We start from the raw sequence: 26,780 nt of genomic DNA on the forward strand, positions 1-26,780 counted from the left end.
TTTGAGTTTCAAGATTGAATTGTCTCCATTTTATAGTTCAATTCATTCACCCATTTTTTTTTTTTTAATTACCTATAGCTCTCAGGTTTAAATTCAGAAAAAAAACTTTAATTTCAGTCAAACTCCTAAATCAAAGCCAGACATTTTTCAACTAGTTTTTCTGTCAAGAGATTTCATTATAATCTGTCTTAAGAACAGTGTGATAAACAAAAGTTAGTGGTCCCATAGAATCTTGAGAAAGGAGAATTATATACTAATCATTTTTCATTAATTTGTACAATCAACAAGAGGATTGGAAAACCTAAAAACAAACACCGTGACCACTATGTAGATAGATACACTGTTTTGAGGATTAAGACTAGTTCATCAGGTGCTTCTACAACCTGAGTGAGAGAGTTTGCAAAAACAGCCCAGTTTCCTTTGTTGGGTACCCTATTCGTGGAATAAAAACTTCCTTTTTAAAAATTGTTGGGTGCTTCGATTCCAACACATAGTGAACCCATGTGACAGAGGAGAACTACCCCATAGGGTTTCTGAGGCTGTAATCTTTATGGGAGCAGATCACCAGGTCTTTCTCCCACAGAGTCACTGGGTGAGTTCGAACTGCCAACCTTTTGTTCAGCAGCTGAGAGCACCTAAGTATTGCGCCACCAGGGCTCCTCTTTAAAAATTAGCCAACCCAATTTGATAGCTCAGAATAGTTTTTAAAAACTGAAAAAGTTACTTGGTAGCATATAGGCATATTAGAGCCTGAAGAATGGAACATCTAGACCTATAAAATGGATATATTGGCACCTTGTTCATTAGTCTCCTGTGAGTTTGCTAATGTGAGTCAGTTCTCCTACTCACTGAAATGACAGCTGCCCTTTTGGACCTGACCTTGGGCTGTGTTGTCAGCCTAAGGCCCTGTCTGAACAGCCAACTGGCTGTTAGTAATTTTTTTCATTCACTGTCCTTATAATTAAGATTTCTGTTATGTCTGCATGTTTACCTTGACGTGGCAATGGCATCATTGGCTTCGTTTACAAAGAAACAAATTCCCAAAAGATAAGAAACAAGACTAGGTGGCAGTGGAGCCCTGTTGCTACTAACATCTAAGCAGTTGTTAATCGCCTTTTTCAATACAACGTTGTGATTTTTTTTCCATTGTGGAGCCTGTTTCTCTGTGTTGCTTATAACCTTGGAGAAGTTTCATATCAATCAGGTAAGATGAGCTGATTCTAAAACATTGTTTTGTATCTAAAGTATGAAGATAATAGAATGTTTATGGAAAGAGTAGTTTCTCTGAAGAAAAATAAAGCTACTTGCAAACAGTTTTCTGTTTGTAAAACAGAAAAAATTAGAACTTAATATTCTAAATGAATCTGTTTTAATGTTTTCAACTTGGAAAGCCTTACAGTACATGCCTGCAAAATTCAGGATCTTCTGTATTCTGTCTGCTACCCTTATATAAAGATCTAGGGGATGATAACAAGTGTTGGTTTAGCTTTGGAAAGTTATGGGTATATTTTCTGCCTTTGCCATTACTTTATATATAGTGGTCAGTCATTGTTTCTCAATTTCAGGTCTGCTCAGTTTTGCTTCTTATGTTTTGAGCCTCTTTTTTTTTTTTTTTTTGAACGTACTTAATTTTAAAACAAGGGAAGGAGTATCAGGGAAGCTGATGGTGGGCCAGGGTGTTGGCTGGGGATGTGTATCAGAATCTCTGGGGATGGTGATTTTTTATGTTAGGACTGTTCTCTCCTCCCTTTCTTATACCACCTTCTCGGTTGGGGTGGGATGGATGTACCTTTACGCCCTTGCTTGAAAATCCTGTGTAATGGCGTATAGCTGGTGGAGGTAGTTTGAGTAGTTTGGGGACGGAAAAAATTTGATGAAAACTGTTCTACATCTGATTGTTGAGAGTTCAATGAACCTATATATGCCTTTGGGTTGAGAAAATTCCCACATATCTTGGAGCACAGGAAGAGGCAGTGGAATTAATTCCTGGCAACCAGATATACCCTGATTTTCTAACAACTAGTCTCCTGAATCAGATGTGGGATTACCTAAAGATGACTGCAAAGCCATCTGTTGACTTTGCTGCCATCGTGGAGACTTTGTTCGGAGCTGTCATGAAGATTTAGCATGTACTGTGCACATGTATGTGTGAGCGCACGCGTGCTTCCCCATTTGGTTTGTCCTGCCATTGCTGTGGAAGCAGCATTCCCAAATACAGCCGCTAATAAACCCGTAGGGAATGTTCACCGAGTACTACAGAGGTCACCGTGATAAAGGACTCAGTAAATGCGGATAAAAAGGATTGCCTGTACCCAGCAAGTGTTACCTGTTTGATCTTATAGATAAGCACCCCAAATCGTTCAAACTATGTCAGTTTAGCTTTATTTTTCTATTTTTTTGGTACACAATTTGCTTCCTCTAGATTTCTGTAGCATCTGTTTTTCTCTGCTTTGGTAACCATGCCAGTCTCTTAGGCTCATGTTGCATGTGTGCATATTAGCCTGCTTGGGCTTAACCTGTACAATAATTTCCAGCTGTTTGCCTATTTTTTCCCCTAGGAGGTGTGAAATGAGTAGGTTTTAGGCTGAAGGAGTTCTTGAAAAAGCTAATAAAATGTAACAAAAGGAAATAGACTTTAAGTGTGGTACGTGTTTTTTACATTCTGGATTAATGTTTCCAGAGATCTGCTGAAGTATTTATTTAGCAAACAAAGCTAATGTTGTTACATCTGAACACCTAGAATGACTTTGTACAAATAGCATTACTCAGTAATGCCTGAAATCATTATTTTATGGCGCTGCACTCTGTTGAATTTGCATTTGATATTTGGCTGACATTCCATAGGTCTAGAAGCCTATTGTTAATCCGCTAGACCTGTCTCTGCTTTTATTGCTAGTGGCAAAATTTCCTGATCCCTTGACCTTTCTGGAAATCCTGGTGGCATATTGGTTAAGAGTTCAGCTGCTGACCGGCAGTTCAAATTCACCAGGCACTCCTTGGGAGCTCTGTAAGGCAGTTCTACTCTGCCCTATAGGGTCGCTATGAGTCGGAATAGACTCAAGGGCTCTGGGTTTCTATGGGTTTTTATTGACCTTTCTAAAACCACCCTTGTGTATCAGTGGGCTTTTATACTCTGCAGATAGGAAGGGGGTGGCTTCAGAAGCCTTGTGAAATAAGGAAACCTTACTATTTCAAAAAAGATACAAAAGCTGGTTGGATTTATAGTTCTTACATGCTAAGTTGGACACCCTGGTGGTGTAGTGGTTAAGAGCTACGGCTGCTAACCAAGAGGTCAGCAGTTCGAATCTGCCAGGCGCTCCTTGGAAACTCTACAGGGCAGTTCTACTCTGTTCTATAGGGTCGCTATGAGTCGGAATCAACTCGACGGCAGTGGGTTTTTAGTTTATATGCTAAGTTAAACCTGATGAAGTTTGTGTCAGAAACACCTAACTCTGCTATTACTCTTTTAAAGGCTATTACATTTCTTGGCTCTGAAGAATGGCATCCTAATATTATTATTGTTTCTTAAGTAAATATTTGTAAAGTACTTTTTACACTGCAGTGTAGACTTCATGCCCAAACAGATGTGTTTCCAGGTAAGCAATGTAAAATGAATCAGTAGGGAGCCTATAATAGGAACAGAATGGATTCAAGTTTGATTAGAAGAAGGTTCCATGTCTTTTCCTTCTGAACAGTAAGAGGGTAGTGTGAGTATAATATGTAATGTAAGAGAGCCATCAGTGGTCTTAAGGATGACCATTAAGTATGATTTGGCTGATGACGAAAAATCAGTTCATCTTGTACCTTGTCCAGTCAAAACCAGTGTATATGAACACCCATCATCCAGAAGGACCTACCCACTCTTGGAGGACTGGAGGGCGAGGTGCAATTGAATGCAAAACAGATTTCAGTAGTAAAGAAGAAAAGCAACTACCTCCTAAAAGTGACCTAAAAATAGTTTCCTTTCCCTCTGGCTAATTCTGCAAATAACAAATGACCTTCTCTGGCCACCTTTTTTTCTTTAAGGGATCTTTGGGTGAGAACAGATCAGTTTAAACAGGCTTTACAAAGTAAGAGTTCTCTCCTGGTATATACTGCTTGGACACACTGATTGAAGGGATCCAACATTTACTTGAGCTAGGCGCTGATATAGGCGTTTAAGATTTCTCTTAATCCTCACATCTGCCCAAGGAGCTCAATGATTAATTCCAGTTGTCCAGTGCAGCTGGTAAGCAGTGGAATCTGGAAGTCTGGTGAGCGCATCTTTTTTCACAAAACCATATTGTTTCTCAAAGTAAGGATAGGTAATTGCAACTACATCCTGAGTTTTGTTTTGATTTCTGCTTTTTGTTTTGGGTTTGGGTTTTTTTGTTAGTTTGTTGTTGGTTTTTTTTTTTTTTTTTTTTTGCTTTTATAAGCCTGCAGAGACTTGGTATTTCCCACAAAAGAGGAATGTGATTATTATAATGGGTAGCATTGAGTATTGTGTGTTGGCTTCTTTTCAGTAAGATTCTTTTCACACAGTGGGAAAGACAGTTCCTGCAGCCCGAAGCCTGTATCTCCACAGCTTGTGGTATACAAAGAGAGTCCTCTCACAGTATCCATATACTACTCACAGGCAGCTCTGATTGGCGTTGTTTGTGTCCCATGCCCACTACCTGACTAAGCTTTGTGCCTGGGGAGGGGGAGTACTCCAACTGGCCCGCCCAGGCAGTATGGTCACCCTAGTTTGAGCACAGTGGTTTTAAGCCCCACCAGGACCACATGGAGTGGCTCTCCAAAGGAAAAGGTACAGGGGAGAAAAGAATAGGCCAAAACAGCCAAGTACTAACTATAGCTTACTACAGGGAAGAGTTATAGTACCAGTGTTTTGGACTCTGGAGGGAAGACTTAGGTAGGGACAATAAGAAGCTACTAGGGAGCTCACTTAATCCCAACTGCTATAAATTATATCCTCACGAGGGACAGTTGTAGAAAAGCACCCTGCTGGGAGCCAGGGAACTGGGTGTTAGTGTCTCCTCTCCCATTTAGTCAAACCATGTCACTTCTTTCTGCCTTCATTTCCCATCTATCAAATGAGTGGCTAGGACGAGATCTCTAATTTCATGTCTAGCTCTGGAAGTCTGTAACACATTATCTACTTTTCCCATGGTGCTATTGCACAGAACAAATCAAAAATAAATTTGGATAAGCACCAAAGCTTTGAAGAAAGATAACAAGAAAAACTCAGGTCTATTTGGATACCTTTATCCCTCTTGCAGATTTAATTTGATTTCTAATCTAGATGAAAAAATCTTGGTTCGAAATGAATGGGCAGACATTACAGAGATGGTTTGCAATTTGAAGGCTTGAGGCAAATAGATTTGCTTGGCCTTGAGGTCCTTAAGCAGTCAGACCTCCTCATTAATGACATACATTTCCATGAAATTAACCTTTCTGTATACCTTTTCCCCACATCAAGACCAGGCTAGATTTGACGATGTCTTAGTTATCTAATGCTACTGTAACAGAAATACCACAAGTGAATGGTGGGTGGTGGATAGCTTTAACAAACAAATTTATTCTGTCATAGTTCAGGAGGTTAGAAGTCCAAATTCAGGGCCCCAGCTCCAGGGGAAGGCTTTCTCTCTCTGTCAGCTCTGGGGGAAGGTCTTTGGGTCTAGGAGTTATTAAGCACAGGGAACCAAGTCCACGCCTGACTCTTCTTTCTTGGTGGTAGGAGGTCCCTCCTGTCTTCTTTCTTTTGTATCTCAAAAGGCATTGATTCAAGATATAACCTAATCCTGTAGATTGTGTCCTGCCTTATTAATATAACTGCCTCTAATCCTGCCTCATTAACATAAGAGGTTAGGATTTACAACACATAATTACATCAGATCACAAAATGGAGGACAACCACACAATACTGGGGATCATGGCCAGTATTTTTGGAGGACACAATCCATAACAGAGGGATTACATAGGATTCTCACAATGAACTATTTTTTTCTCTGGTGCTGCAAATCTGGGTCACCCTTTTGACATTCCTGAACTCTCTTTACAAATACTCCTCCCCACTAGAGAACAACAGGGCCTTTACCTTTTAAGAGCAGCCTGTGATAATTGACACAGCAGGAAGAGAAAGAGATCATTGAAACAAACAATAACAGCAGCTAATACCTAGAAATAAGAGTTTCTCTGTGTTTATCTGTCCTTGGAAGCCAAAATAACTATCCTAAAAGAAAATGGGGTGGGTGTTCGTGGGAGGAGGGGAACTGGAGAGCTGGAAGACTGGGGAGGGGAAAACCTTGTCAATACTGTCTTTCTTCTGTCACAATAATAGGGACTGTTAATTTATTTCAGAGAGCTGGCATTTGCGAGCAGGAAGCAGGCAGAGTGGGGAGGAGTGTGGTTCCATTTGTGAACCTTGTTTCTAGCCAGGTGTTGCTTAAAGGTGGATGTGGTGTTGGTATTGCCAAACAATAACATGCCATAACTGGCTCTTTAAAAGGATGATTAGTGATTCTCCCGTAGCACTATAGTTTATAGAAGTAGTTGATTTAGCCCTGATGGCACAATGGTTAAGTGCTTGGCTGCTAACTGAAAGATCAGTGGTTTAAACCCACCAGTCCCTCCATGGGAAAGACCTGGTGATCTGCTTCTGTAAAGATTACAGCCTAGGAAACCCTATGGGGCAGTTCTACTCTGTCCTATAGGGTCGCTATGAGTCAAAATTAACTCGACCGCACTCAACATTATTTGATTGACTCTGCCTTTCCCACTGCATTGTGCCTTCCACGAGCACAGGGCCACGTATGCTTATGTCAGTGCAGCTGTGCTCAGTGCTTGGCTCCTAGAAGAGATGCAGTAAATGTACTCAATGAAGGAATCTTAGTTGATTGAAACTCGAGATACTTTGGAAAGATGCAAAAGGCAGCATATCTCTGACAGAAGAACTAGGTTTGGGTTGGTTTCAATACTTCAATGGGCTTTTCATTAAATAGACCCTCCTGTCTATCTTACGAATCAGCACACTGATCTGGCTACCTCCAGCATGCTGTCTTCTCTGCCAAACTGCAGCACACTATTGAGAGATCAGGAAATGTGGGGAGGGTCGTAAGCAACAAGGCTGGGATTTTTGTTAAAAAGAAACCTCTCACTGTCTCCACATCCGAAGCAATAGGAGTATTCATTTTAGAGGGACATGTCTCCCCTCATCCACTGCTATAAAATCTTGATGGGAAAACTGTTTTAATCCATTTAATAGAGAAAGAGGGATGCTGATCCTCCCGTAACCGAAACCTAAGAAGACTAATTTTCTACTAAACCATAGTGTCGCTGTATCTCAAAACTAAAACCAATCTCCTTATAATCCTTGAGGCTAACTCCTCAACCTTATGCTCCCCAGGAATCATCCTAAAGCATGTGAATGGTTTTGGTACTTTGAGGGCAAGAAGGAGTGTTTTCATTTAAAGTTGTTGCCCATGCCCCTTACCCAATGGAAATCCGCCTCCCCCTTAAATCCATATGCTGCTGAGTCAATTTCTTGTGCCAAAAATGCTACCTAAATGATTCCCTCTGATAAGGGGGAGCAGGTCATCTTATTTCACGGTTCTCCTCATAGTATGCAAGTCCTGGTCCTGTGAGAATTCATTCCTTCAAGGACTGAAGCCCTCCAAACCACCCAGTTATGCTTCTCCTCCCAGTCTGGGACCCACCAGAAGCACCCTGGCTTCCTGGCCAGGTGGGTTTCATAACTGCATCCAGTCCATCTCTAAAGCAATTTAGAAACAAAAAGTGTTATTTAGCACTTACTACATACCAAACACTGTGCTAAGCTTTATTTCTCACAAAAATCCTTTGAGGTAGATGGTTCTATCTCCATTTTGCACATGAAAAAACTAATGTTGAGATTATTAGGTAAATTGTATAGACAGGGTTCCCAGCATAGGTCTGCCTAGTCCAGTCAGTTTACATGCTCCTCGGCACTAACTTACCTCTGACATGTGAACTACAGTTGCTCAAGTCTGTGCCACTTCTCAGGTAGGGAGGTTCTTTCATGTACATTAAACCAAAAAACCAAAACTATTGCCATCGAGTTGATTCCTACAGTGACCCTGTAGGACAGAGTCGAAATGGCCCACAGGGTTTCCAAGGTTAATCTTTATGGAAGCAGACGGCCGCATCTTTCTCCTATGGAGCCACTGGCGGATTCAAACCACTGACTAATCACTGACTTTTTGGTTAGCACTTTAACCACTGCACCACCAGGGTTTCTTTCATGTACATTACCTCATTTAAATCTTAAAGCTACAGCTTAGTATAGTACCTATATTGCATAGGATGAAATTGGAGATCTAGGAAACTGTCATTGTTCCCAAACCATTTTTACAACACTATAGCTGAACTATACCTATCCTGAGGTGCTTCAGAAGACAGGCCTAGTGATCTGCTTCTGAAAACCCTATGGAGCAGTTCTTCTCTGCACACAGGGGGTCTCACCAGGCAGAATCTACTCCATGGCAACTAACAACAACAACAACAACGGAGCTCCTGTACTCAGAATCTAAATTTCCTTAAGAAGAGCACAGACTTGGTGGCAACTGTTGTAAATCACTAACTTCAAGAATGGATCTTTTCTTTCTCTTCACTTCCTTTCTGAAGCCTGCATTTTCTTCACCAATATTTTTGTCACAATTTAAAAAAATCTTGGTATTCACACTTTGAAGGGGTACAGTCTTACCTAAATGCCACATACTGACATATCTCCTTTGCCATACACACTCCCATCTCTCAGCCTTATGCAATTATCCAACTTGGGGGGTCTCAGCCAAGTAACCCTATCTTTCAGGGCCTTGTTTGCTGCCCCTGCGTCTGTGAAGCCCTCCTGACCATGCCAGATGACATGCCTCACCAAGCAGCTCTCGTGTTTTTCGTAGGTGGTATTAGTAACACTTTCTATCTTCTGTCTTCTTTCTATTCTCTCTACCAGAAGCAACTTCTACTCCAGCGTACGTACTGCTTGCCAGAATGTGCCATCAAACATTCTGACTGATGGTTTTCTCCAGGGACATCTTGGAGCTGCCCTTTTGTAGTTCGTATCCAACTCAACAGCACCTAACAACAACAACAACATTTATAATCTTACGTCTGTCCTTTGGAGCCCTGGTAGCCTAATGGTTAAGAGCTACGGCTGCTAACCAAAAGGTCTGCCCTTTGACATTTGGAAGTTACTGCCAGTCCTTCTTTAGGAAGCCTCCTTCCATCCCTTGGGTACCTGACTCACGATCTTCTCTAGCTAAATAGGGACACCATCTTACATTATTTCAACCCTGTCTTAGTCATCTAGTGCTGCTACAACAGAAATACCATAAGTGGATGGCGTCGACAAAGAGAAATCCAGTCTCATAGTCTAGTAGGCTAGAAGTCCAAATTCAGGTTGTCAGCTCCAGGGGAAGCCCTGCTCTTTCTCCGACAGCCTTAGAGAAAGGTCGTCATCAGTCTTCCCCTGGACTAGGAGCATCTCTGCATAGGAACCCCAGGTTCAAAGGACATGCTCTGCTCCCAGTGCTGCTTTCTTGGTGGTATGAGGTCCCCACTCTACTTCCTTCCCTCTCCTTTTATCTCTTGTAAGATAAAAGGTAGTGGAGGTCATACTCCAGGGAAACTTCCTTTATGTTGGATGAGGGATGTGACCTTAGGGTGTTAAAATCCCACCCTTATCCTCTTTAACATAAAATTGCAATCACAAAATGGAAGACAATCACACAATACTGGGAATCATGGACTAACCAAGTTGACACTATTTTGGAGGGACACAATTCAATCCACGACAAACCCCCATGTGGAAGTCCTGTCCAGTATACCTCAGTCTCTCCATCCTGCAACTTCCTCATCTCCAGTGACTGCCACCTGTCCTCACCTTGGAGTACTGGAAACTCTTCCACCACTGTAGGTCTTAACACTAAAATCCCACTCTTGGAGCACAGTGCCCATTACTTCCTTTATTCTCATTCCCTAACAAATAGAAGGAAGTCTGCTCTTCAACCTTTTCCAAACGTAATTGCCTTTGATCCCTCTACTTTTTTGTGAGTTTCTAGCTTCCTTCTGATTACGTTCCCTTCCCCCTTCCTCGGCCTGGACTCAAGCTTCTCTCTCACCAGCACCCTCAATGACCTGGTTCCCTTGTCCTTCCATCAAACCCATCTTACAAACCCCCATCCCTACCTCAACCTACTGCTCTTGGTCAGCTTCCTCTCTCATTCCAATCAACAGCTCTTGGAAGCCTTCATCACCTTTCTCTAGCTCTCTGTCAAATTCCCACTCTGCTTACCCAGCAGATGGTCTGATCATAGTCTCATGGGACAACTCGGTCAATTGGCATAATATAGTTCATAAAGTTTATGTTCTACATCCTAGTTTGGTGAGTAGTGTCCAAGGTCTTAAAAGCTTGTGAGCAGCTGTCTAAGATACAACTATCGGTTTCTACTCATCTGGAACAAAAGAGAAAGAAGGAAACCGAAGACTCAGAAACCAAAAACGAGTGTACGGGACTAACAGGCTACATGAACTGCAGCCTCATCTACCTTGAGACCAGAAGAACTAGATGGTGCCCCACTACCACTAACGATCATTCTGATCAGGGCCACAATAGGTGGATCCCGAAAAAACAGGAGAAAAATAGGGAACAGAACTCAAATTCTTAAAAAGTCCATACTTACTGGACCAGCTGAGACTAGAGGTCTCCCAGAGACTATGGCCCTGAGATACTCTTTAAACCTTTAACTGAAACTGTCTCCTGAGGTCACCTTATGAGATTGGCTCATAAAATAAAGAATATCACCATGGGGCGAGAAGAGTGTATCTTGTAGATGCTTCACTGTGAAGCTGGATCTGAAGGTGTCATTTTCCTTCAGCCCCTTCTAAGACATTCCCTCCTCCATCATGGGAACAACCAGCTGAAAGGACTGGCCCCACCCAGCATGACTCATTGGAGGGAAGACAGGATGATGTTCACGCAAGATAGATTCAAATAGAGTAGCTTATCTAATATGTAAAGAAACCCAGAGGGATAAGTAAAGAGTATTTTGCTGCTTCTCCTGGACTTGTATGTATGCCTGATGCCTAAGAGGAGTTTATTATTTTTCTGGTAATAAACCAAATCTTCCAATGCCCTTCCAAATTTCCAAGGCCATAGCCAAGAGGTTACATTTATTTGATCGGTCTTCCTTCCTAGACAGGGATTTCCTTTAGGGCGGAGACTATATTTGATGTTGTATCCCCTGTGCCCACCAGTCTGGGCACATAGCACATGCCCAACAAATGCCAAACAAATGACTGAATAGTTAGAGTGAGGGTGGGGTAAGTCTTTACAATAATTCAGAGAGATGTTTTTGCCTGAGCAACTAGTCCACCTCAGAGAAAGGTCAGGCTAGGCCAAAGAGTCAAGGAGGGGGTACATGGGTCTGATGGGAGTGGGGAGCAGAGAGAACATGAGAATAAAAAGTGGTTCACTATAGATTTTGCACTGAACGGGCTGGTGTAATTCACATCTTCCAGTTTCGTGTTCTGTTGTCTCACTAGCCATTACACAGTACCCACATTTATCTGGTTCCCAGGTAAATTTCATTTCATTCAGTAATTTCAGCTCTATCTGAAGCACCACAACACTGACTTACTGGCTCCAATTCTACAAACTACATACCTGATTCAGTTTTAAATTAGATACGGTTTTATCCTGTTCAATGCACTGGTTCAGGTCTGCTCGTGCACAACCCTTTCATGCAGTCAGTTCCTGGCAATTTTTTTTTTTTCTCTCTCCTGGAGAGAAAAACACTGGGTCATCCAAAAATCAACTTCATTTGTCCATATAATGTCAATGTAATGGCACCCCTTAAAACTCACATTCATGGAATTTGCAAGCTGGAAGGAATCTATCCCAGGTAAAGAAATGGGTGCTCAGAGAGCTGAGCTGGGTCACAGTGAGTTGGAACTAGGATACAGAGCTCCCAGCTTCCAGTCCTGAGTTCTTTTACTTTTGTCACCCACCTGCAGGTACAGCCACATCTGCCCAGGGCATGTTCAGCTCACCCATCTTTGCATTTTCTGTGCAACTAGAGCCCTCCCTGGGCAGCTCTAAATTATCTGCTCTAGGAGGGGAGAAATGGGCAGACACAAAATTTTCACAGGTTAGTTTTCCTTAGAATGTTCTGGGTGGGTTTTTTTTTTTTTTTTTTTTAGGCTCATTCTTAATGGTGCTGACTTTAAGATTATTGCTACATTAACTGAGAGCTAAGGAGGCTGTTCAGAAGCATGCTAGAAACAAAAACCCATTGCCAGGGAGGTCAGTCCACTCATGGTGACCCCGTGTATTACAGAGTAGAACTGCTCTATAGCGTTTTCTTGGCTGTACTCCTTAAGGGAGCAGTTCACCAGGCCTTTCTTCCACAGAGCCGCTGGGTAGATTCCAACGCCAACATTTAGGTAAGCAGCTGATTGCAAACCGCTTGCGCCCTCCCAGGCTCCCAGAAGCGCCGGCTAACAAGCTTAAAATTTGCGTGCGGCTGATGGGCTGCGAAGTGGACGGGGCACTGTTGGCTACTAACCAGGCCCCGAATCATGTATGTATCACCCAATGGGCACAAACTGAGCCGGTACTGTGCGCCTGGCCCGAGCAGGGGGTAATTCACGATGCCTAAGAGTTGAGCGGTTGCCCTTCACCCCTCAATTGGTCCAGCGGGCCTTACTAACCGGCAGAAACTGGGACTTCTGATGCTCATCTCGGATCTGGCCTTGTGCTGAGACTCTGGGCAAGTATTTTAAATTCCCCAACATGGGTGGTCTGTGGCTTCATAAGAAAAAAAAAGACTTCTTAAAAGGGATAGTCTGGGGAAAGGTATTTGGGTGGTAGAGAAAACAACAATCAAACAAACAAAAGTGCTGTGCGCTTGCTCTGCAGGCTCCCTAGCCCAGGAACCACGTCCACCCACCCCTCACCCTCACCGCCCCCCCCACCCCCACCCTACCCCGGGCGGAGGCTGCCAACTGCCTACCAAGCGGACTCCCTCTTCTGGTCCCGGGGAGCCCAGGCAGCGGAGGCCAAGGGGCGCCTTTCTCTTTAAGAGCCCCGCAGGCAAAGCTGATTGGCTGTAGCTATGCAGGTCTTTTTTTGCTCCGGCTCCCTCCGAGTGCTCCCTCCCGCGACGCTTTCTCCGCTCTCTTTCCACAGCCCCTCCCTCATCCCTCCCACCCCCTACCCCCTCCCGCCCTTCGCACTCACCTCTTCCTCCCAGCTGAGTTCCGCCCTGACAGTGGCATGGGTGGTACGCCGGCAACAGATGCAGGGCGCCTAGATTTGCATCTTTAGGCCAAGCTGAGAGCCTGAAGGTAGAAGGAATCACAGAGAAGGGCTGGGAAGGCAAGGACCCGAGGTGCGGAGAAAACCCCCTAAAATTTTGGCAGAAGTCCCCGCCCCCACCGGCTAGCTCCGCGCAGGAGAGTGTCTGCCTACCGCGGCCGCTGCAGCCGGGGCGACCTCTCCCCAGCCATGCGAGGCCCTACCGCAGACGGGACGAAGGTCCACTTCTGCAATGCCAAGGAGGAAATTCGTGCCCGGGTCGACACCTCGGAGGGCGACGGCGGCCAGAAGAGGCCGGACGCCCGCGGGCAGCGCCAGAACATCGTCTGGAGGAACGTCGTCCTGATGAGTCTGCTCCACCTGGGGGCCGTGTACTCCCTGGTGCTCATCCCCAAAGCCAAGCCGCTCACTTTGCTCTGGGGTGAGTCCCGCCGTCGCCCCCTGCGGCCTGGGCGCGCCGCGTAGGTGGCGGCGAGGCGCGCGGGGTCGCTGGTCGCGTCTCGGCTGCGGGCGGTGCGAAGCTCCCTCGCTCTCCCCTCACCTCTCCTCCATGCACCCTGGCCCAATGGGAATCCGGTTCTCTGCCCTTTGGGACCGGCAGGTATTTCTACCCAGGTATTTTCAACTTCTACGTCCCTGGCTGTCTGCCTGAGGAAGCACATTTGCCAGCTCCCTGATGGAGAGCGGGGAGGACTCGGGGTCTGGCGGTGCCGCGGGTGTGCGCAGAGGCGCGCAAAGGGAGATGCTGGGCACGATCTAAACCCGGCTCTGAGCGAGGGAATACAGGTGGAGTGGTAGTGTCACCCGTGCAACACCGCCTTCCCCAGCCTCTCTCAGCTCCTTAGTCTCCTCCGCCGGCCAAGGACGTTAGGGCCGAGTTAAGGACTAGAAAGGCAGTGAAGGAGGGAGGAGAGACCCGACAAGGGATTGAGTCTTCGTTTTCGCACAGAAGAAATCACTTCCCTTCCCGCCTCTCCAAGGCCGTCGTCCCAGCCCCTTCCCGCCCTCTCGCCCCGGGCAGTGATCTCCCATACCTAGTTCCAGTTCTCCGACCCTAGAAGTTTCTCCAGCAGAAAACCGAGCCCATGGCGAGAGCGCTTTGCACGCAGCAGAAAGCTCCGACTGTGGCCGTGCAAAGCTCCCCTCCAGGCCCTTGTCCCCCTCTGGCCGACGTGGGTATGTTTCCCGCACCTGTGGCTCTCCCCCCACCCTTCTTCCTTGCACTCCCACCCCTGCTGGCAAGGGAGGGAGCTCAGGAGCCCACCACCACCCCGGAGGACTCCGGGGGGCTCTATGCCTGCCTGCATGATCCAGGTTACAGACCTCTGAAGCACCTCGCACCTTCCTCCTCCTCCACCCCCGCTCCCAATAGCTGATTTTGACCTGGGTCTCCATAGCGGCGGTAGCCAGGACAAAAGGCGCAGGCATTGATGTCCACCGCTGAGAATTCGACGAGGTAGTCCAAGAAACCCTTTCAGCCCGGGTTTCAGAGATCTCTAAGGAGCTGAGCAGGAGAAGCACAACCTACTTTTATTGCCAGAGGGGAAGAGGAAGGAAGAAAATTGAGAGACCGTTTTCTACAAAGCCTTTTATTTGGTAGAATGCCAGCTTCAGATGCCTAGGTAGTTAATGGGGCCACTGGGGCACCAAGCCTTCTCTTGAAACCCGTGCAGCCCCTGCTCTAGGAAGCAACCCCATTGAGAACGTGGGTGCCTTTTAGGGGGGTGTGACTGAGGGAAGGAAGGCACAGTTGAGGGATAGTGAAAGCAGCAGGGGATCTTTGGGAATCATTGAAAGGTTATAAAGTTCCCCCAAACCTGCCAGTAACCACCTGCCTCATCCTTTCCCCTCTCAATGTACCTCTTCAATTCTGTGTCCTTTTTACCAGCTATCTTTGTTAAGTATTGGTTGAATTCTCAGTCTGTCTGCCTCCCATCTCTTATCTCCAAACAACTAGATTGTAGAGAGTTCAACGCTGGCATAACTGACACACTCCAACCTTCCCAACAAAAGCCCTTATTGCCCCAGAGCCTCCAGCGAGCTCCTCTCTCCCCCAGCTTCCAGGGGCTGTGCTGTGTGCCGGACCTCAAAGTCCACCTGTCTTTAAGGGATCAGGTCTTATTTTCAATGTTGCAGTGTGGGAGAGCTCGGGGAGGAGTGAGCACTTAAAATATCCTACGTGCCTGGAGCTCCACAGGACCCACAAGCTATACTCCTTACAGCCACTGAACCCCTGCTGACCCTGGCACCCAGCCAGGAACAATAAGGATGAGACCCCCCACTCCAGGTTTGCCAAGTCACTTCTGCCCTTTTCAGGCTGCCCTCGGTGGTGAAGACAGAATCTTTGTTCTAAAAGATTTTGGCCAAAGGACACCTCCCTCAGCCTCAAACTCCCCCACCTTCTGGGAGAAGTCAACATGCTGCAGGAATCTGGTTTCCCCTTGTGATAATTGCCAAATCTCATGCTTGTACCTCCCCGAATGCCTTAGCTATTCTTCATCAGCTCTGTTCCCTGAATCTTGAGTCTTTCCCTATCTGCCTTTCATTGCCACTAAAGAAAGAAAGAAAAGCATATATATGAGAGGGAGCAGACAATGGTGGATGTTAGAGTTTTAAGGTCTAAAATTGTGGCTTAGAAACATTGCAAACAAATGGATCTTAACTGATGGGTATCTTTTGAGAAAAGCTATGAGGGTCAGTTGGAGATGAGCTAAGATCAGTGGCAGTGATGGCTAAGATATATAGGGCAACTGGAGGGACTAGGGGGACCACTGACACAGTCTCAAAAGCCCTGATACCTTGACCCACAAATCCCACACACACACCCTTCTGCAGAATGTCCTTTTCTTCTATCTCTCCATTGGCTCTGTTTTGCTTAGGGCTGAGTTCATGCATTAGAGGGCTGCTCATCCACCTGCTGGACCTGAGTTGTCAAGGAAATAGGCTTAGCCCATCCATTGTTTGCCACCCTCTACCCCAGGTGAGGTTGCCCTAGAAACAAGAGGCATCCATGCAGTGCACCTGGCAGAGGGTGTGTTCGGTGTGCAGTGTGTGGAGAGTAATTTGCATGGTAGTAAAATGTCATCTGTGAAAGAGCCATCAACTTGTTCACTGTCTGGCCTCATCCACTGGCTGGCCTCCCCCACCGCTTTTTATGATTCTTCTTGGGGCTATAGCGTTATTTTCCCTCTGATCCTTCCCACTCCAGAGTGGGCATGCTGTCAGAACAGAATGCTCTTGGTGCCCTCAGGTTTTGAGGCAGGAGTTTATGAGTTTCAAGGACCAAAAAGCAGACTCCAGCTGGAGAAAAAAAAAATCTTCACCTGAAGGCTTGAGCTCACAGAAGGGCCTGCTTTTAGAGTCTTAGGCCAGAGTAGCAGTTAATCGATGCTCTGAATGCCAAGATGGGTAGAGCAAGGGAGTGTTTAACGGTGGTTACAGAATCAAGCTGAAAGTCTCCGGCTCCTTCCCAGTGTGGTTTATTCCTGATTGCCTCCAAGTGTTCTGGCTGTTGGTTTCCAGAAATGCCAGGGACTTTTCTGGTTTCTCCCTAAATGTCATCAAGTTCTCAAAATATGTCCCATGGTGACATCATGTTTTTGTTTATTTTTTTCCTCATGGATTAACTTCAGTGACAGTACTGGGCATGTAAAGCAGTCCGGCCCTGGTGCTCCCTTCAGTGGGCTGGCCTGCCTTCTTCCATCTTTTCTGGCAGCAGATGTGGTCATTGTTTAGGCTGGTACAGGAATCTCTGGTGCCATACTGGTTGCTGGAGCATCTAGACCATCCTGAGCGGAATTCAGCTTGTGGCGAGGAAGCTAAGAGATGGCAGACAATTTGGAGAGTCAGGAGAGGCTGAGGTTTGGAAGGCAGTGTCCACCAGTCAAATTCTGCCCAATTCTGAGAATTGCCCAAAGATGAGCTGCTTTTTGTTAGGCATCAGACAAAAATAAGCCATCCATGTTTTAGGATGGTCCTGATGTCTTTGTTGGGTTGTGCTTCTTTTTCCATCAAGTCCCCAAGATTGTTGAGAAGCCCCAAGAATTTGTGGCCATGAACTTCTGTCTTGCCTCCAGGTTTTCTAGGGTGACCAAAGCTCAGTGGAGAGGCAGATCTGGATGTGAGTCCTTGCTCTCTACTTACTTGACATCCCCGTGGCCTTGGACAGATGAACATCTCTAAGCTCCCATTTTCTTCCCCCAAAAATAGACATATTAATGCTACTGGCTCATGAAGTTGATATGAGAATTAAATTAGGTAATATATGCAAAGCACTTAGCACAGTGCCTGGCCCTTGGTTGTTCAGCAATTGTTAGCTGTCATTATTATTGGTCCTAATACTGGGTCTTTTTCTTAACAGAAGGAAAAAAGGCACTCCCGCAGCATAATCGAACTTGATTTCATTCCCTCCCTGGCATGGAAAAGCTTGTTTGGGCTTTGGAAACAAGGGTTCTTTCTTGAAACCTCCAAAAATGGAAGAAAACACATCTCCCCTTTCCTTTCTCCCTTGCTCATGTCCTTTTCTTTGTCTTTCATCCTGTCTTCCTCCTCTTCTATTTTCTTCCTCCAAGAAGATCACTGTTTTGTAGCTAAGAATCTTTTTGTTCAGCTGGCAGCTCACCTGATCCTCAGTACTTGTGTTTTTTTGAACACAGCCAGTTGCAATTACTATAGAATTATCTCTCTGAATCTCTTAAGGTCTTAGTTTCGACTTGTAATTCCCCCTCCTGCCCTTTTGGGACATCTTTTAAAAAATTTTTTTTAGTGCTAAGTGGACTACTAAAACCGTGAATGAATGTTCGTTTTTAAGCCTTGTCATCCGCAGCCTAGGGTCGCAGCAACTCTTACATTTGGAATAAATGAACAAGCACTGAAAGCCTAAAAGCTTTACCCAAGGGTGGAGTGCAGCAAAACCAGACAGAACAAATGGTGTTTTTGCTGGCTTAATAGTCCCAGCAAGTATAAATATAGGTTGAGGTTAGTATTATTGAGTCAGTTTTTAAAAAAAAAAAAAAAAAACTGGTCAAGGTCGTTGCAAGCTGCACTGTGATCATGAAATGAGAAACAGTGCTGCAGAGTAGAAACCGGGGCTAGAATCCTGGCATTGCCGATTAGTTGTTCAACCTCAGACACATCCCTTTATAGTTTGTGAGCCTCAGTTTCCTCGTCTGTAAAATGGGATTGACAACAATTCTGAGCTGACAGGTTGCTGTAATGATTGGGGCATGTATAAAAGCGCCTGTCAGAGTAGACACCCAGTGCTATCTACTGTCGTTCCCTCCCAGGCCAGGGCCTGGGTCACGATACTTGCACTGGATTCGTCATGGACCTGGGACTTTGAATTCATGTGGCTCAAATAGAAGGCACATCCTTTAAATCCAAATATTGGACTACGACCTTGCCGTAACTTTTAGTTCTTGCCTTTTCTAGTTTTGTGTATTGCATAAAGTTATAGTAATTACTTGAAAAAGCCATCAGTAGATTTGCAAAAGAATGTCACGGCCATGGTGGTTTCTTAAAGGTTTCACAGAAGCCAGTGTCATTTTTGAGTGGCATTTTCTTCCTCAAGCACTTATTTTGCCATCCTGTAGTCCCTGGCATACAGAGCTTACATGCCCCTCTGCTGTGACATGTTGGATTTCTCTGGAAGTGGCACAACCTTAGGGTTAAGTGTGTGGGCTTGGAGTCAGAGAGTCTGGGTTCAAAGCCCAGCCCCTCACATATAGCCTTGGGCATACCTGTTAAGCTTCCCAACCTTGGTGTTCCCAACTGCACAACGGGAATAAAAACAGTACAACCAGCATCAGGTCGCAGTTAGAATTAAAAGAAACAACACAGTAAAGAGCTTGGCCTGGAGCCCAGCTTCGTTCACACACCCCTAGTGTTTCACTTCACTCGTCCTCTATTTTGTTCATCCTTTGGGAAGTCTTGCCTCAGTCAGCTGCCTGGCTGGAGAAAGCCCTGGTTGTCAGAGAGCCCTAGTCATGGGTAAAGGCAGTTTGTCACCAATTTTATTTCCCCTGGCAACGGACTGGTGGCTCCAACAACAGGTGCTGGCTGCCCTCCCTCGTAAATGCCCACTGCTAATTCACGTGTGAAAGCTATGAGGTACTCACGGTTGTGCATGTAGTCACATATTCATTCATCCACAAATTCATTCATTATTTTTATTGCTATGATTCTCAAAAATGGCTGCTCATCAATCACTTGAGGAGCTTTAAAATTTTTCAAAAGCTGGGGCCCCCACCCTAAACTGAAAAAAAAAAAAAAGTTCCTACAGAGTCCAGTCCTACACACAGTGACCCTGGGTGTACAGAGTAGAACTGTGTTCCAGAGGGTTTTCAAGGCTGTAACCTTTTGGAAGCTGATCACTAGGCCTTTCTTCTGATGTGCCCCTGGATGGATTTGAACTGCTAACCTTTCAGTTAGAAGTGGAGTGCTTAACAGTTTGTGCCACCCAGGCACTTGGAACCCAGATTGCAAAAAGACACCAAACCTGTTGCTCTCAAGGCAATTCCAACTTATAGTGACTGCATAGGACACAGTAGGACTGCCCCATAGGGTTTCCGAGGAGTGGCTGATGGATTTGAACTGGTAACCTTTTGGTTGGCAGCTGAGCTTTTAACCACTGTGCCACCAGAGCTCTGAACAGAGATTAGGGAGATCTTAATACTATCACATCCTGTGTGACCAGGGTAGGTTTGAACCTCTGGGGTGAATTTAGTAGAACTCTACATGTTTCCTATCTGTACTCTGAAGATAGGACTTTGACATTAAGTACACAAGTGAAGAGGTGGCACCAAATTTGCATCTATCTTTAAGTAAGGACATCCATTGTAGCACAGAACGTGTTAGTGTGGATTAGCTCTTACTAGGTGTTCCAAATGGTTAAGCACTTGGCTGCTAACTGAAAGGTTGGTGGTTTGAACCCACTCAGAGGCTCTATGGGAGAAGGACTTAGCAATCTGCTCCCATAAAGATTAAACCAAACCAAACACTGCTGTTGAATCGAATCCAACTCATAGTGACCCTGTAGGACAGAGTAGAACTGCCCCATAGGGTTTCCAAGCAGCTAATGTATTCATTCTGCCAACCTCTTGGTTAGCAGCCAAGTTCTTAACCACTGTACCACCAGGGCTCCAAAAAATTATAGCCAAGAAAACTGTGTCACATGGGATTACTACAGCACCTAACAACAACAGGTAGTGGCCTTAATTGGAATCTCCAGCCAAAAAAAAGAATTTCTTTGTTAAGAGATTGATTTAGGTGTTTCTGGCTAATAGCTGGGGCTGAGCACCATTATTTGCTTTATTTATTCAATTAATATTTATTACTTCCCCGTGATCTGCCAGGCACTGGATAGAGTAGTAAACAAGACACCATCCCTGACTTCATGGCACGTACAGTCCAGTTGAAAGATCAGAGAGCAGGGGGTAACTGCTAAGGCAGCAGTAGCTAGAGCGCTGTAGGGACCGGAGAAGCAACGCCACTTGGGGGGCTCTCCAGAGTGATTGGCAGCTGCACTGAGGCCCAAAGGAGCTCCGGGGCTGGCTGACAGGGGTTTTGGTGAGACTTTGTTCCAGGCACGCGGCAGCATGAACAAAAATCCAGAGGGGTGAAAGAGACACAGACACAGGCCTGTTCAAGGAACTGATTGTTCCGGGTGGCTGGAGAGCAGCCTGGGAAGAGGGAGGAATGCAGGCCGCTGATCCAGGGCACAGAAGGTTCACCAGGACCAGGCTGAGGCTGGAGGAGGTGCAGGCTGTGGGGAGGCCACCCCTGGACACTCTTAGTCTCTACCAGACTCTCACCTCCTCCTCCCCTTGGGCCCTGATCTCAGCCTATCACACACCAGCGATTTCTAGTCCCACCAAATGACCTGGAGCCTATTTGCCATACCAGACATTTGCTAGTGGGATGAGTAAGACTGAAGTTTTTAAGGGAGGACTCTGGGGCAGACACCTTCCGGCTAGCCTAACCAGCCCTTGCTCTAAGCAGTTATGCAGCGGGCCCAGGCACCTTGCCTCAGGGTGGCCAGGGATGAGAGGAAGGTAGGAGTAATGTCTTAATCAGGCATTTGATTTCACTGACTTACAGTTGTTGTCCTCTTAGGCTAAAATACTAAAAACCGCGAGGGTCTAATAGTAAACCCAGACTCGGAGTGTTATCCTCCTCCTCCTCCTTTCTTCCTCTGTTCTCTATTCCTCTGTTATGTTCTTTTATTCCTAAAAGGTGAGTGCACGTGTGTGCGCACGGGCTCATTTGTGTTTGCGCACGTGCTTTTGTGTTTGTGCGCACACATGCTTCCTCTCTTGAGCTTGCATTTAAACAGCTGGTTCTCACTAGCGCACATTTAGGAATGGTTGGTTCTCTCTGCTTCTACCTCTAGCTCACCATTTCTTTCTTGTCCTTTGAAGAGAACCTGACCAGGTTCTGTTTCTGTGGGTGCTTGGGTCATTGCATGGTCTGGTGCTTACTGGGAATGGTTGGAGGACTTTGTGGGTCCTAGCAGGCTACAGACTTCTCTCATCATGGGGCTTAGAACAAACATTGATAGCCCCATGGCTGTAGCCACCTGTGCCTTACAACCATGCCACTCAAAGTGTGGACTTAGCTGAGCTACATTAGCATCATCTGGGAGCTAGTTAGAAATACAGCACCTCAGTCCCCACCGTGGACCTATTGAATCAGTACCTGCATGTGAGTAAGATCTCCAGGTGATTGATCTGCACACTAAAGTTATAGAAGCACCCCAGCTCAAATCCAGCCGTAGGCTGTCAATTCAGAAAAGCTGGACAGCAGTGGGATTTTGCAATTTTTGTTTTTAATGGCCTCCTCCCCTCTGCTTCCCTTCCTAACCTTCTGAGTCCTCTTAGCTTATTTTAGAACATACTGGGATTCTGCTTCTCTTGCCAACAAAAGGCTGTTGCTAAAATCTTTAAACCAGCAGCAATGATGTTTAATTCATGGGCTAGAAAATTAATTTTATATTCATGAATAGAGCTGGGGAAAAATAACAAGGAGGTTCTGTGCACAACTCCTGGGAATTCAGCTTATCTGTTTAATAAGATACCTAGAAAAGGTGGAGGGACCAGGGAAGAGGGCTGCCCTCTACAATATTATGGAGCAAACTGGATCAGTTAGGAGGATGCCTTTGGCTGTAAGTAGCACAAAACTTAGCTTTCAGATGGCATAAATGATAAAGAAAATCCCTACTCTCACTGATAAGAAATCCTGAAATAGGGCATTTCTGGGTTGACCCAACAATGTCATTAAGAATACAGGTTTCTTTTCTGCCATATTGGCCTTATCTACATTTAATTTTCCTCATGGTTGCAAAATGGTTCCCACAGTTCCAGGCAGCACTTGGAGTTACAGCAATGTCCATGGAAGAAGAGAGAGGCTACCCCTTCCTGAAGTCTTGTTTTATCAGAAGGGACATCTTTTCTGGTACCCCAAAGCTGACTTCCTCTCAGGTCTCACTTGCAGGATTGTGTTAAGTATGTGTTCTTAAACTCATCATTGGCAAGGAAATAAGTTACTCTGGCTACTTTGGCATAACCAGAACTGGCCACTGAGCCACATGAGGCAGGGACAGAGAGCCAAACAGAACCCTGGCTCTGGAAGCAGAAAGAAGGGGGCATGGCTGCTTGGGCAGCCAACTCTGCTCCACGGCCGCCCTTCCGTCCGTCTCATGCCCTTCCCTCTTCTGGTGTCATTTCTACTCCAAAAAGGTTCTAGTCTCTGTTTTATATTTTAGTGGCTCTTCCTCTCTATTTCCTAACCCCTACACTGTTTGTAATCCTGCACTCACCACCAAAAAAAAAAAACCAAAAACCAAACCCTTTGCCATCAATTCAACTCCAACTCATAGTAACCCTATAGGACAGAGTAGAGCTGCCCCATAGGGTTTCCAAGGAGTGGCTAGTGATTTGAACTGCCCACCTTTTGGTTAGCAGCCAAGCTCTTAACCACTGCGCCACCAAGGCTCCCCACAGTGTGTTGTGAAGTCTGCCTTTTTCCTGAAGCTCTCAGCTCCTTGATGGCATTTCTGCCTCACCAGGGTATGGCACCCCACCTTTCCGTGATGAATGTTCAACACATGAGTGCTGGTTAAATGGATGGAAGAACAAGTGAATGAATGAGTTTAAGTCACTATGTGGCCTTTCTTTCTACGGGAAGTTTGCATTTTATCCCTTAACATTGAAAATGTTTTTCTTCTTATTGAACTTTGCGTGTGAATTTTGGGGAAGGACTAGGGAGAGAGATGCCTTTCTCAATGCCGCAGAAATCTGCACACCCTGTGTGCCCGCGAGTCGCCCTAACTGCACAGGGAAGTTTTCAGGGCTCTCTATTGCTTTCCTACGTGGGCTTTGTTGGGGTGCAGTGGGTGTGGGGAATGTTATTCTGGAAACAGGGAATTGTTAAATTCCATTGTGGGAAGGTACCTAGAATGGAATTAAAAAGAAAAAAGATAGAAAACTAGTGACTTAGAATGTGTTCTCACAAAGGTTTTCTGTGGTGACACGCTGTCCCCCATGGAGGCCTTCGGCCCCTGACTCATGGTGACCTGCATGGCCCTGTGCCATCCCCATGATTGGTTGTGGATTGGACCGTTGTGATCCACAGAGTTTTCATTGGCTGATTTTCAGAAGTAGATCATCAGGCCTTTCTTCCTGGTCTGTCTTAGTCTAGAAGCTCCAGTGAAACCCCTTCAGCGTTATAACAACACAAAAATCTCCACAGGATGACAGGTGGTGACTGCGCTTGAGGTGCATGGCCAGGAATCCAACCCGGTCTCCCATGTGGAAGGGGAGACTTCTACCACTGAACCACTGATGCCTCATGACTGATAAAGACTGATAAATAGTTTTCTCAGTTGGTCGTTTTCCTCATCATTGAGGTGACACAGACTCTCGGTGATAAAATCACAACCAGGGTTCTGTTCTGTAGCCTCAAATTTTACTCAAGAAAAGTGCATTTCAAAGTCTGGTGCCTCTTCACTTAACATCATCCAGCAGGAGCTTATATTTGCACAACCAACCTAAGAAGGAAGTATCTTATTTAAGAGAAAGATGTTAACTATGTTATAAGAGAAACAAAAGTATCGCTTTTGGCTAGAGAGTATGGAAAACCTTCTTTTGAAGTGCAGACATCAGGAATGTGTAGAGCGGGATTGCAGTGTAGACATTGTATAAAACCTTTGAGGCAAATACTGCATGTAAAGTACCTACTTAGGGTGGCTGCTTGATCGATGTCACTCTGGGTGGCTGTTGGGTGGCAGATTAGGAGCTAGGTCATTACTTTGCCTATAGGTATGTGATATTGATGTGGTAATCAAGGTCTTAGGGGTTATGGAAGTTTCTGGAGAGTGCCCCTGAAATGGGGAGAAAAGAAACAGATAATGTCTTAGAAAAGAAATGAAACGAGAAGAGTTTATAATTCAGATTTAAATTTCTTTTGTTCCTGTGTCACTGTCATATTAATATCATCGTACACTTGCCGTTTGGACTGTGTTGATTTTAACTTGGCTCCCTGAAATACAACCTGTGACCCAAATGGGCAAGGCCATCTCGCATAGCATCTTCCTCCTCCCCATCAAGAAGCAGTTATCGAGCACGCAGTTAATTACTTATGGCCCTGGGCCAAGAACCATGTAAGAAAACAAAGACCTGGTCCCTGCCCTTGTGCCTTTTATAACTGTAAAGAAGAGCTGTGAGTCCCGCCCCCAGCTGTAACTACATAATGTACTGTCCTCTAGGCATGTTGTTAGTTGCTGTCCCGTCAGTTTTGACTCATGGGGACCCCGTGTGGGCAAAGCAGAAGTGTTCCATATGGTTTGCAAGGTCGTGACCTTTCCAAAGCAGATGACCAGGACTTTCTCTGGCAGTGTTGCTGGATGAGTTTGAACTCAAACCTTTAGGTTAGTAACCAAGAGCAAACCATTTGTGCCACCCGGGGACCTTTACATAATGGAAAATACTCTTCTATAAAAGTTCCATGCATGAAATTAGGATTGAATTTCTAAAATTTAACTATTCTGTGGGGTAGTTTGTCAATCCACTACTCTAGTAAATAAGTTCATAAGGGATTTTTGCAGATGGTTACAGTGAAATTCATCTCTATTCTCAGCTTATGACTTACTTTAGTATCCCTGAAAGCATTTGTTTTGCCCTGGAGTCCCTATAAGCAAAAGGAGGTATTTATTAACAACTGTGGATATCTACCCCCTTCCACCTCCCACCCCCAAATTCACTATTTTTAGTTCTGCAGCACTGGAAAATTAGGTGAGTCATTAGCATTTTTGAGCAATATCAAATTACTCCAGAGTCTTGAATCCATCTGGAGTCCTGGGGGGAATGAAGTCACTACCCTCTGAGTATAGCCTTGACATGAACCTAAATTTGGCAGAGCTCCCTTGAGGGTTGAGAATAAGCCACAGTTATTAGAGCTAATAGTCCCTCATGTACAGAGCTGGTATTCAATCAGTGTGCCCCACTGTGGCTCTCAAGTTGTTAAAATACTAAAACAGCAAATAGCAGCTGCCTCTCCTGGGACTCCTGGAATTCCCAGCCATCCAGAAGCTAAAGGGTCAATGCCTGGCCCAGTTGCAAGGCGTAAATCTACATCTGTTTGCTTGGTTTTGATTGGTTGGTGCCCCTTTGGTTGTCAAGTATTTTTAACATCACCTCTGCATAGGGTTGGTGTGAGTCGGAATCAACTCAACGGCAATATAATGCATACAGTCTTTGGCTTCTAGCCCTTCACAATCCTATTCTAATTGAATAAGAACTTTCTTTCTTTCAAGTTAGTGTGTCATTCTTGTTTAAATTTATCTCCAAATCATGTAAAGAAGCACATTAGAACCCAATCTAAATTCTGGGGCTTGAGGTAATTCACTTCTCCTAATAGAAGCTTTTTGTGATAGAGGCAAGATATGTCTAGAAGACTGTTTTTATTTCTGGTTTATAATTGTGTTTTTATGCAAGATTTCCCCCATGAAAGAAATAATACAAATTTTATCATCAGGAAAAAAAATTATAAAAATAAAATTGTAAAGTTATTATTTATTTTTGGTGTTGGAAACTGGGAGGACCGGATGTAGAGGAGAGCACCACACATTCAGGCAGTGCTCCTAACTCACAATTCATTTTCCCATAGTGTTATAAACAGTGGCTAGGCTCTTGGGAGGGAGCCCAGGTGGTGCAGTGGTTAAGCACTCAGCTACTAGCCTCAAGGTTGGCATTTCAAACACACCCAGGGGCTCTGCAGGAGAAAGACCTAGCAATCTGCTTCTGTAGAGATTATAGCCTAGAAAACCCTATCGGGCAGTTCTACTCTGTCACATGGGGCCACTATGAGTCGGAATAAACTTGAGGGTACCCAACAACAGCAACAGCCTCCTGGGTTAACCCAAAGTCAGTGTCACTCTGGCTATATCTGA

At 45.2% G+C, this 26,780-nt stretch overlaps 1 protein-coding gene and 1 long non-coding RNA gene across 2 annotated transcripts in view; one reads left to right on the forward strand and one right to left on the reverse strand.

The window, feature by feature from the left end:
* Positions 1-5,456: 5,456 nt before the first annotated feature.
* Positions 5,457-14,897, reverse strand: LOC126077026 (uncharacterized). Its single transcript, XR_007517643.1, has 5 exons — positions 14,720-14,897; positions 13,259-13,359; positions 12,730-12,826; positions 11,684-12,128; positions 5,457-9,096 (listed from the first exon to the last, which is right to left on the reverse strand). It is a non-coding gene; the product is annotated as an uncharacterized LOC126077026 (long non-coding RNA).
* SCD5 (stearoyl-CoA desaturase 5) overlaps positions 13,279-26,780 on the forward strand; it is a 175,847-nt gene continuing 162,345 nt past the window's right edge. Inside the window, exon 1 of the mRNA XM_049885886.1 lies at positions 13,279-13,757. Within this exon, the coding sequence (XP_049741843.1) occupies positions 13,526-13,757 (232 nt within the window). The 5' untranslated portion in view covers positions 13,279-13,525. The remainder of the gene's footprint in view (positions 13,758-26,780) is intronic.

The sequence above is a fragment of the Elephas maximus genome, chromosome 5 (genome assembly GCF_024166365.1).
Source record: "Elephas maximus indicus isolate mEleMax1 chromosome 5, mEleMax1 primary haplotype, whole genome shotgun sequence".
In the NCBI taxonomy this organism is placed as follows: domain Eukaryota; kingdom Metazoa; phylum Chordata; class Mammalia; order Proboscidea; family Elephantidae; genus Elephas; species Elephas maximus.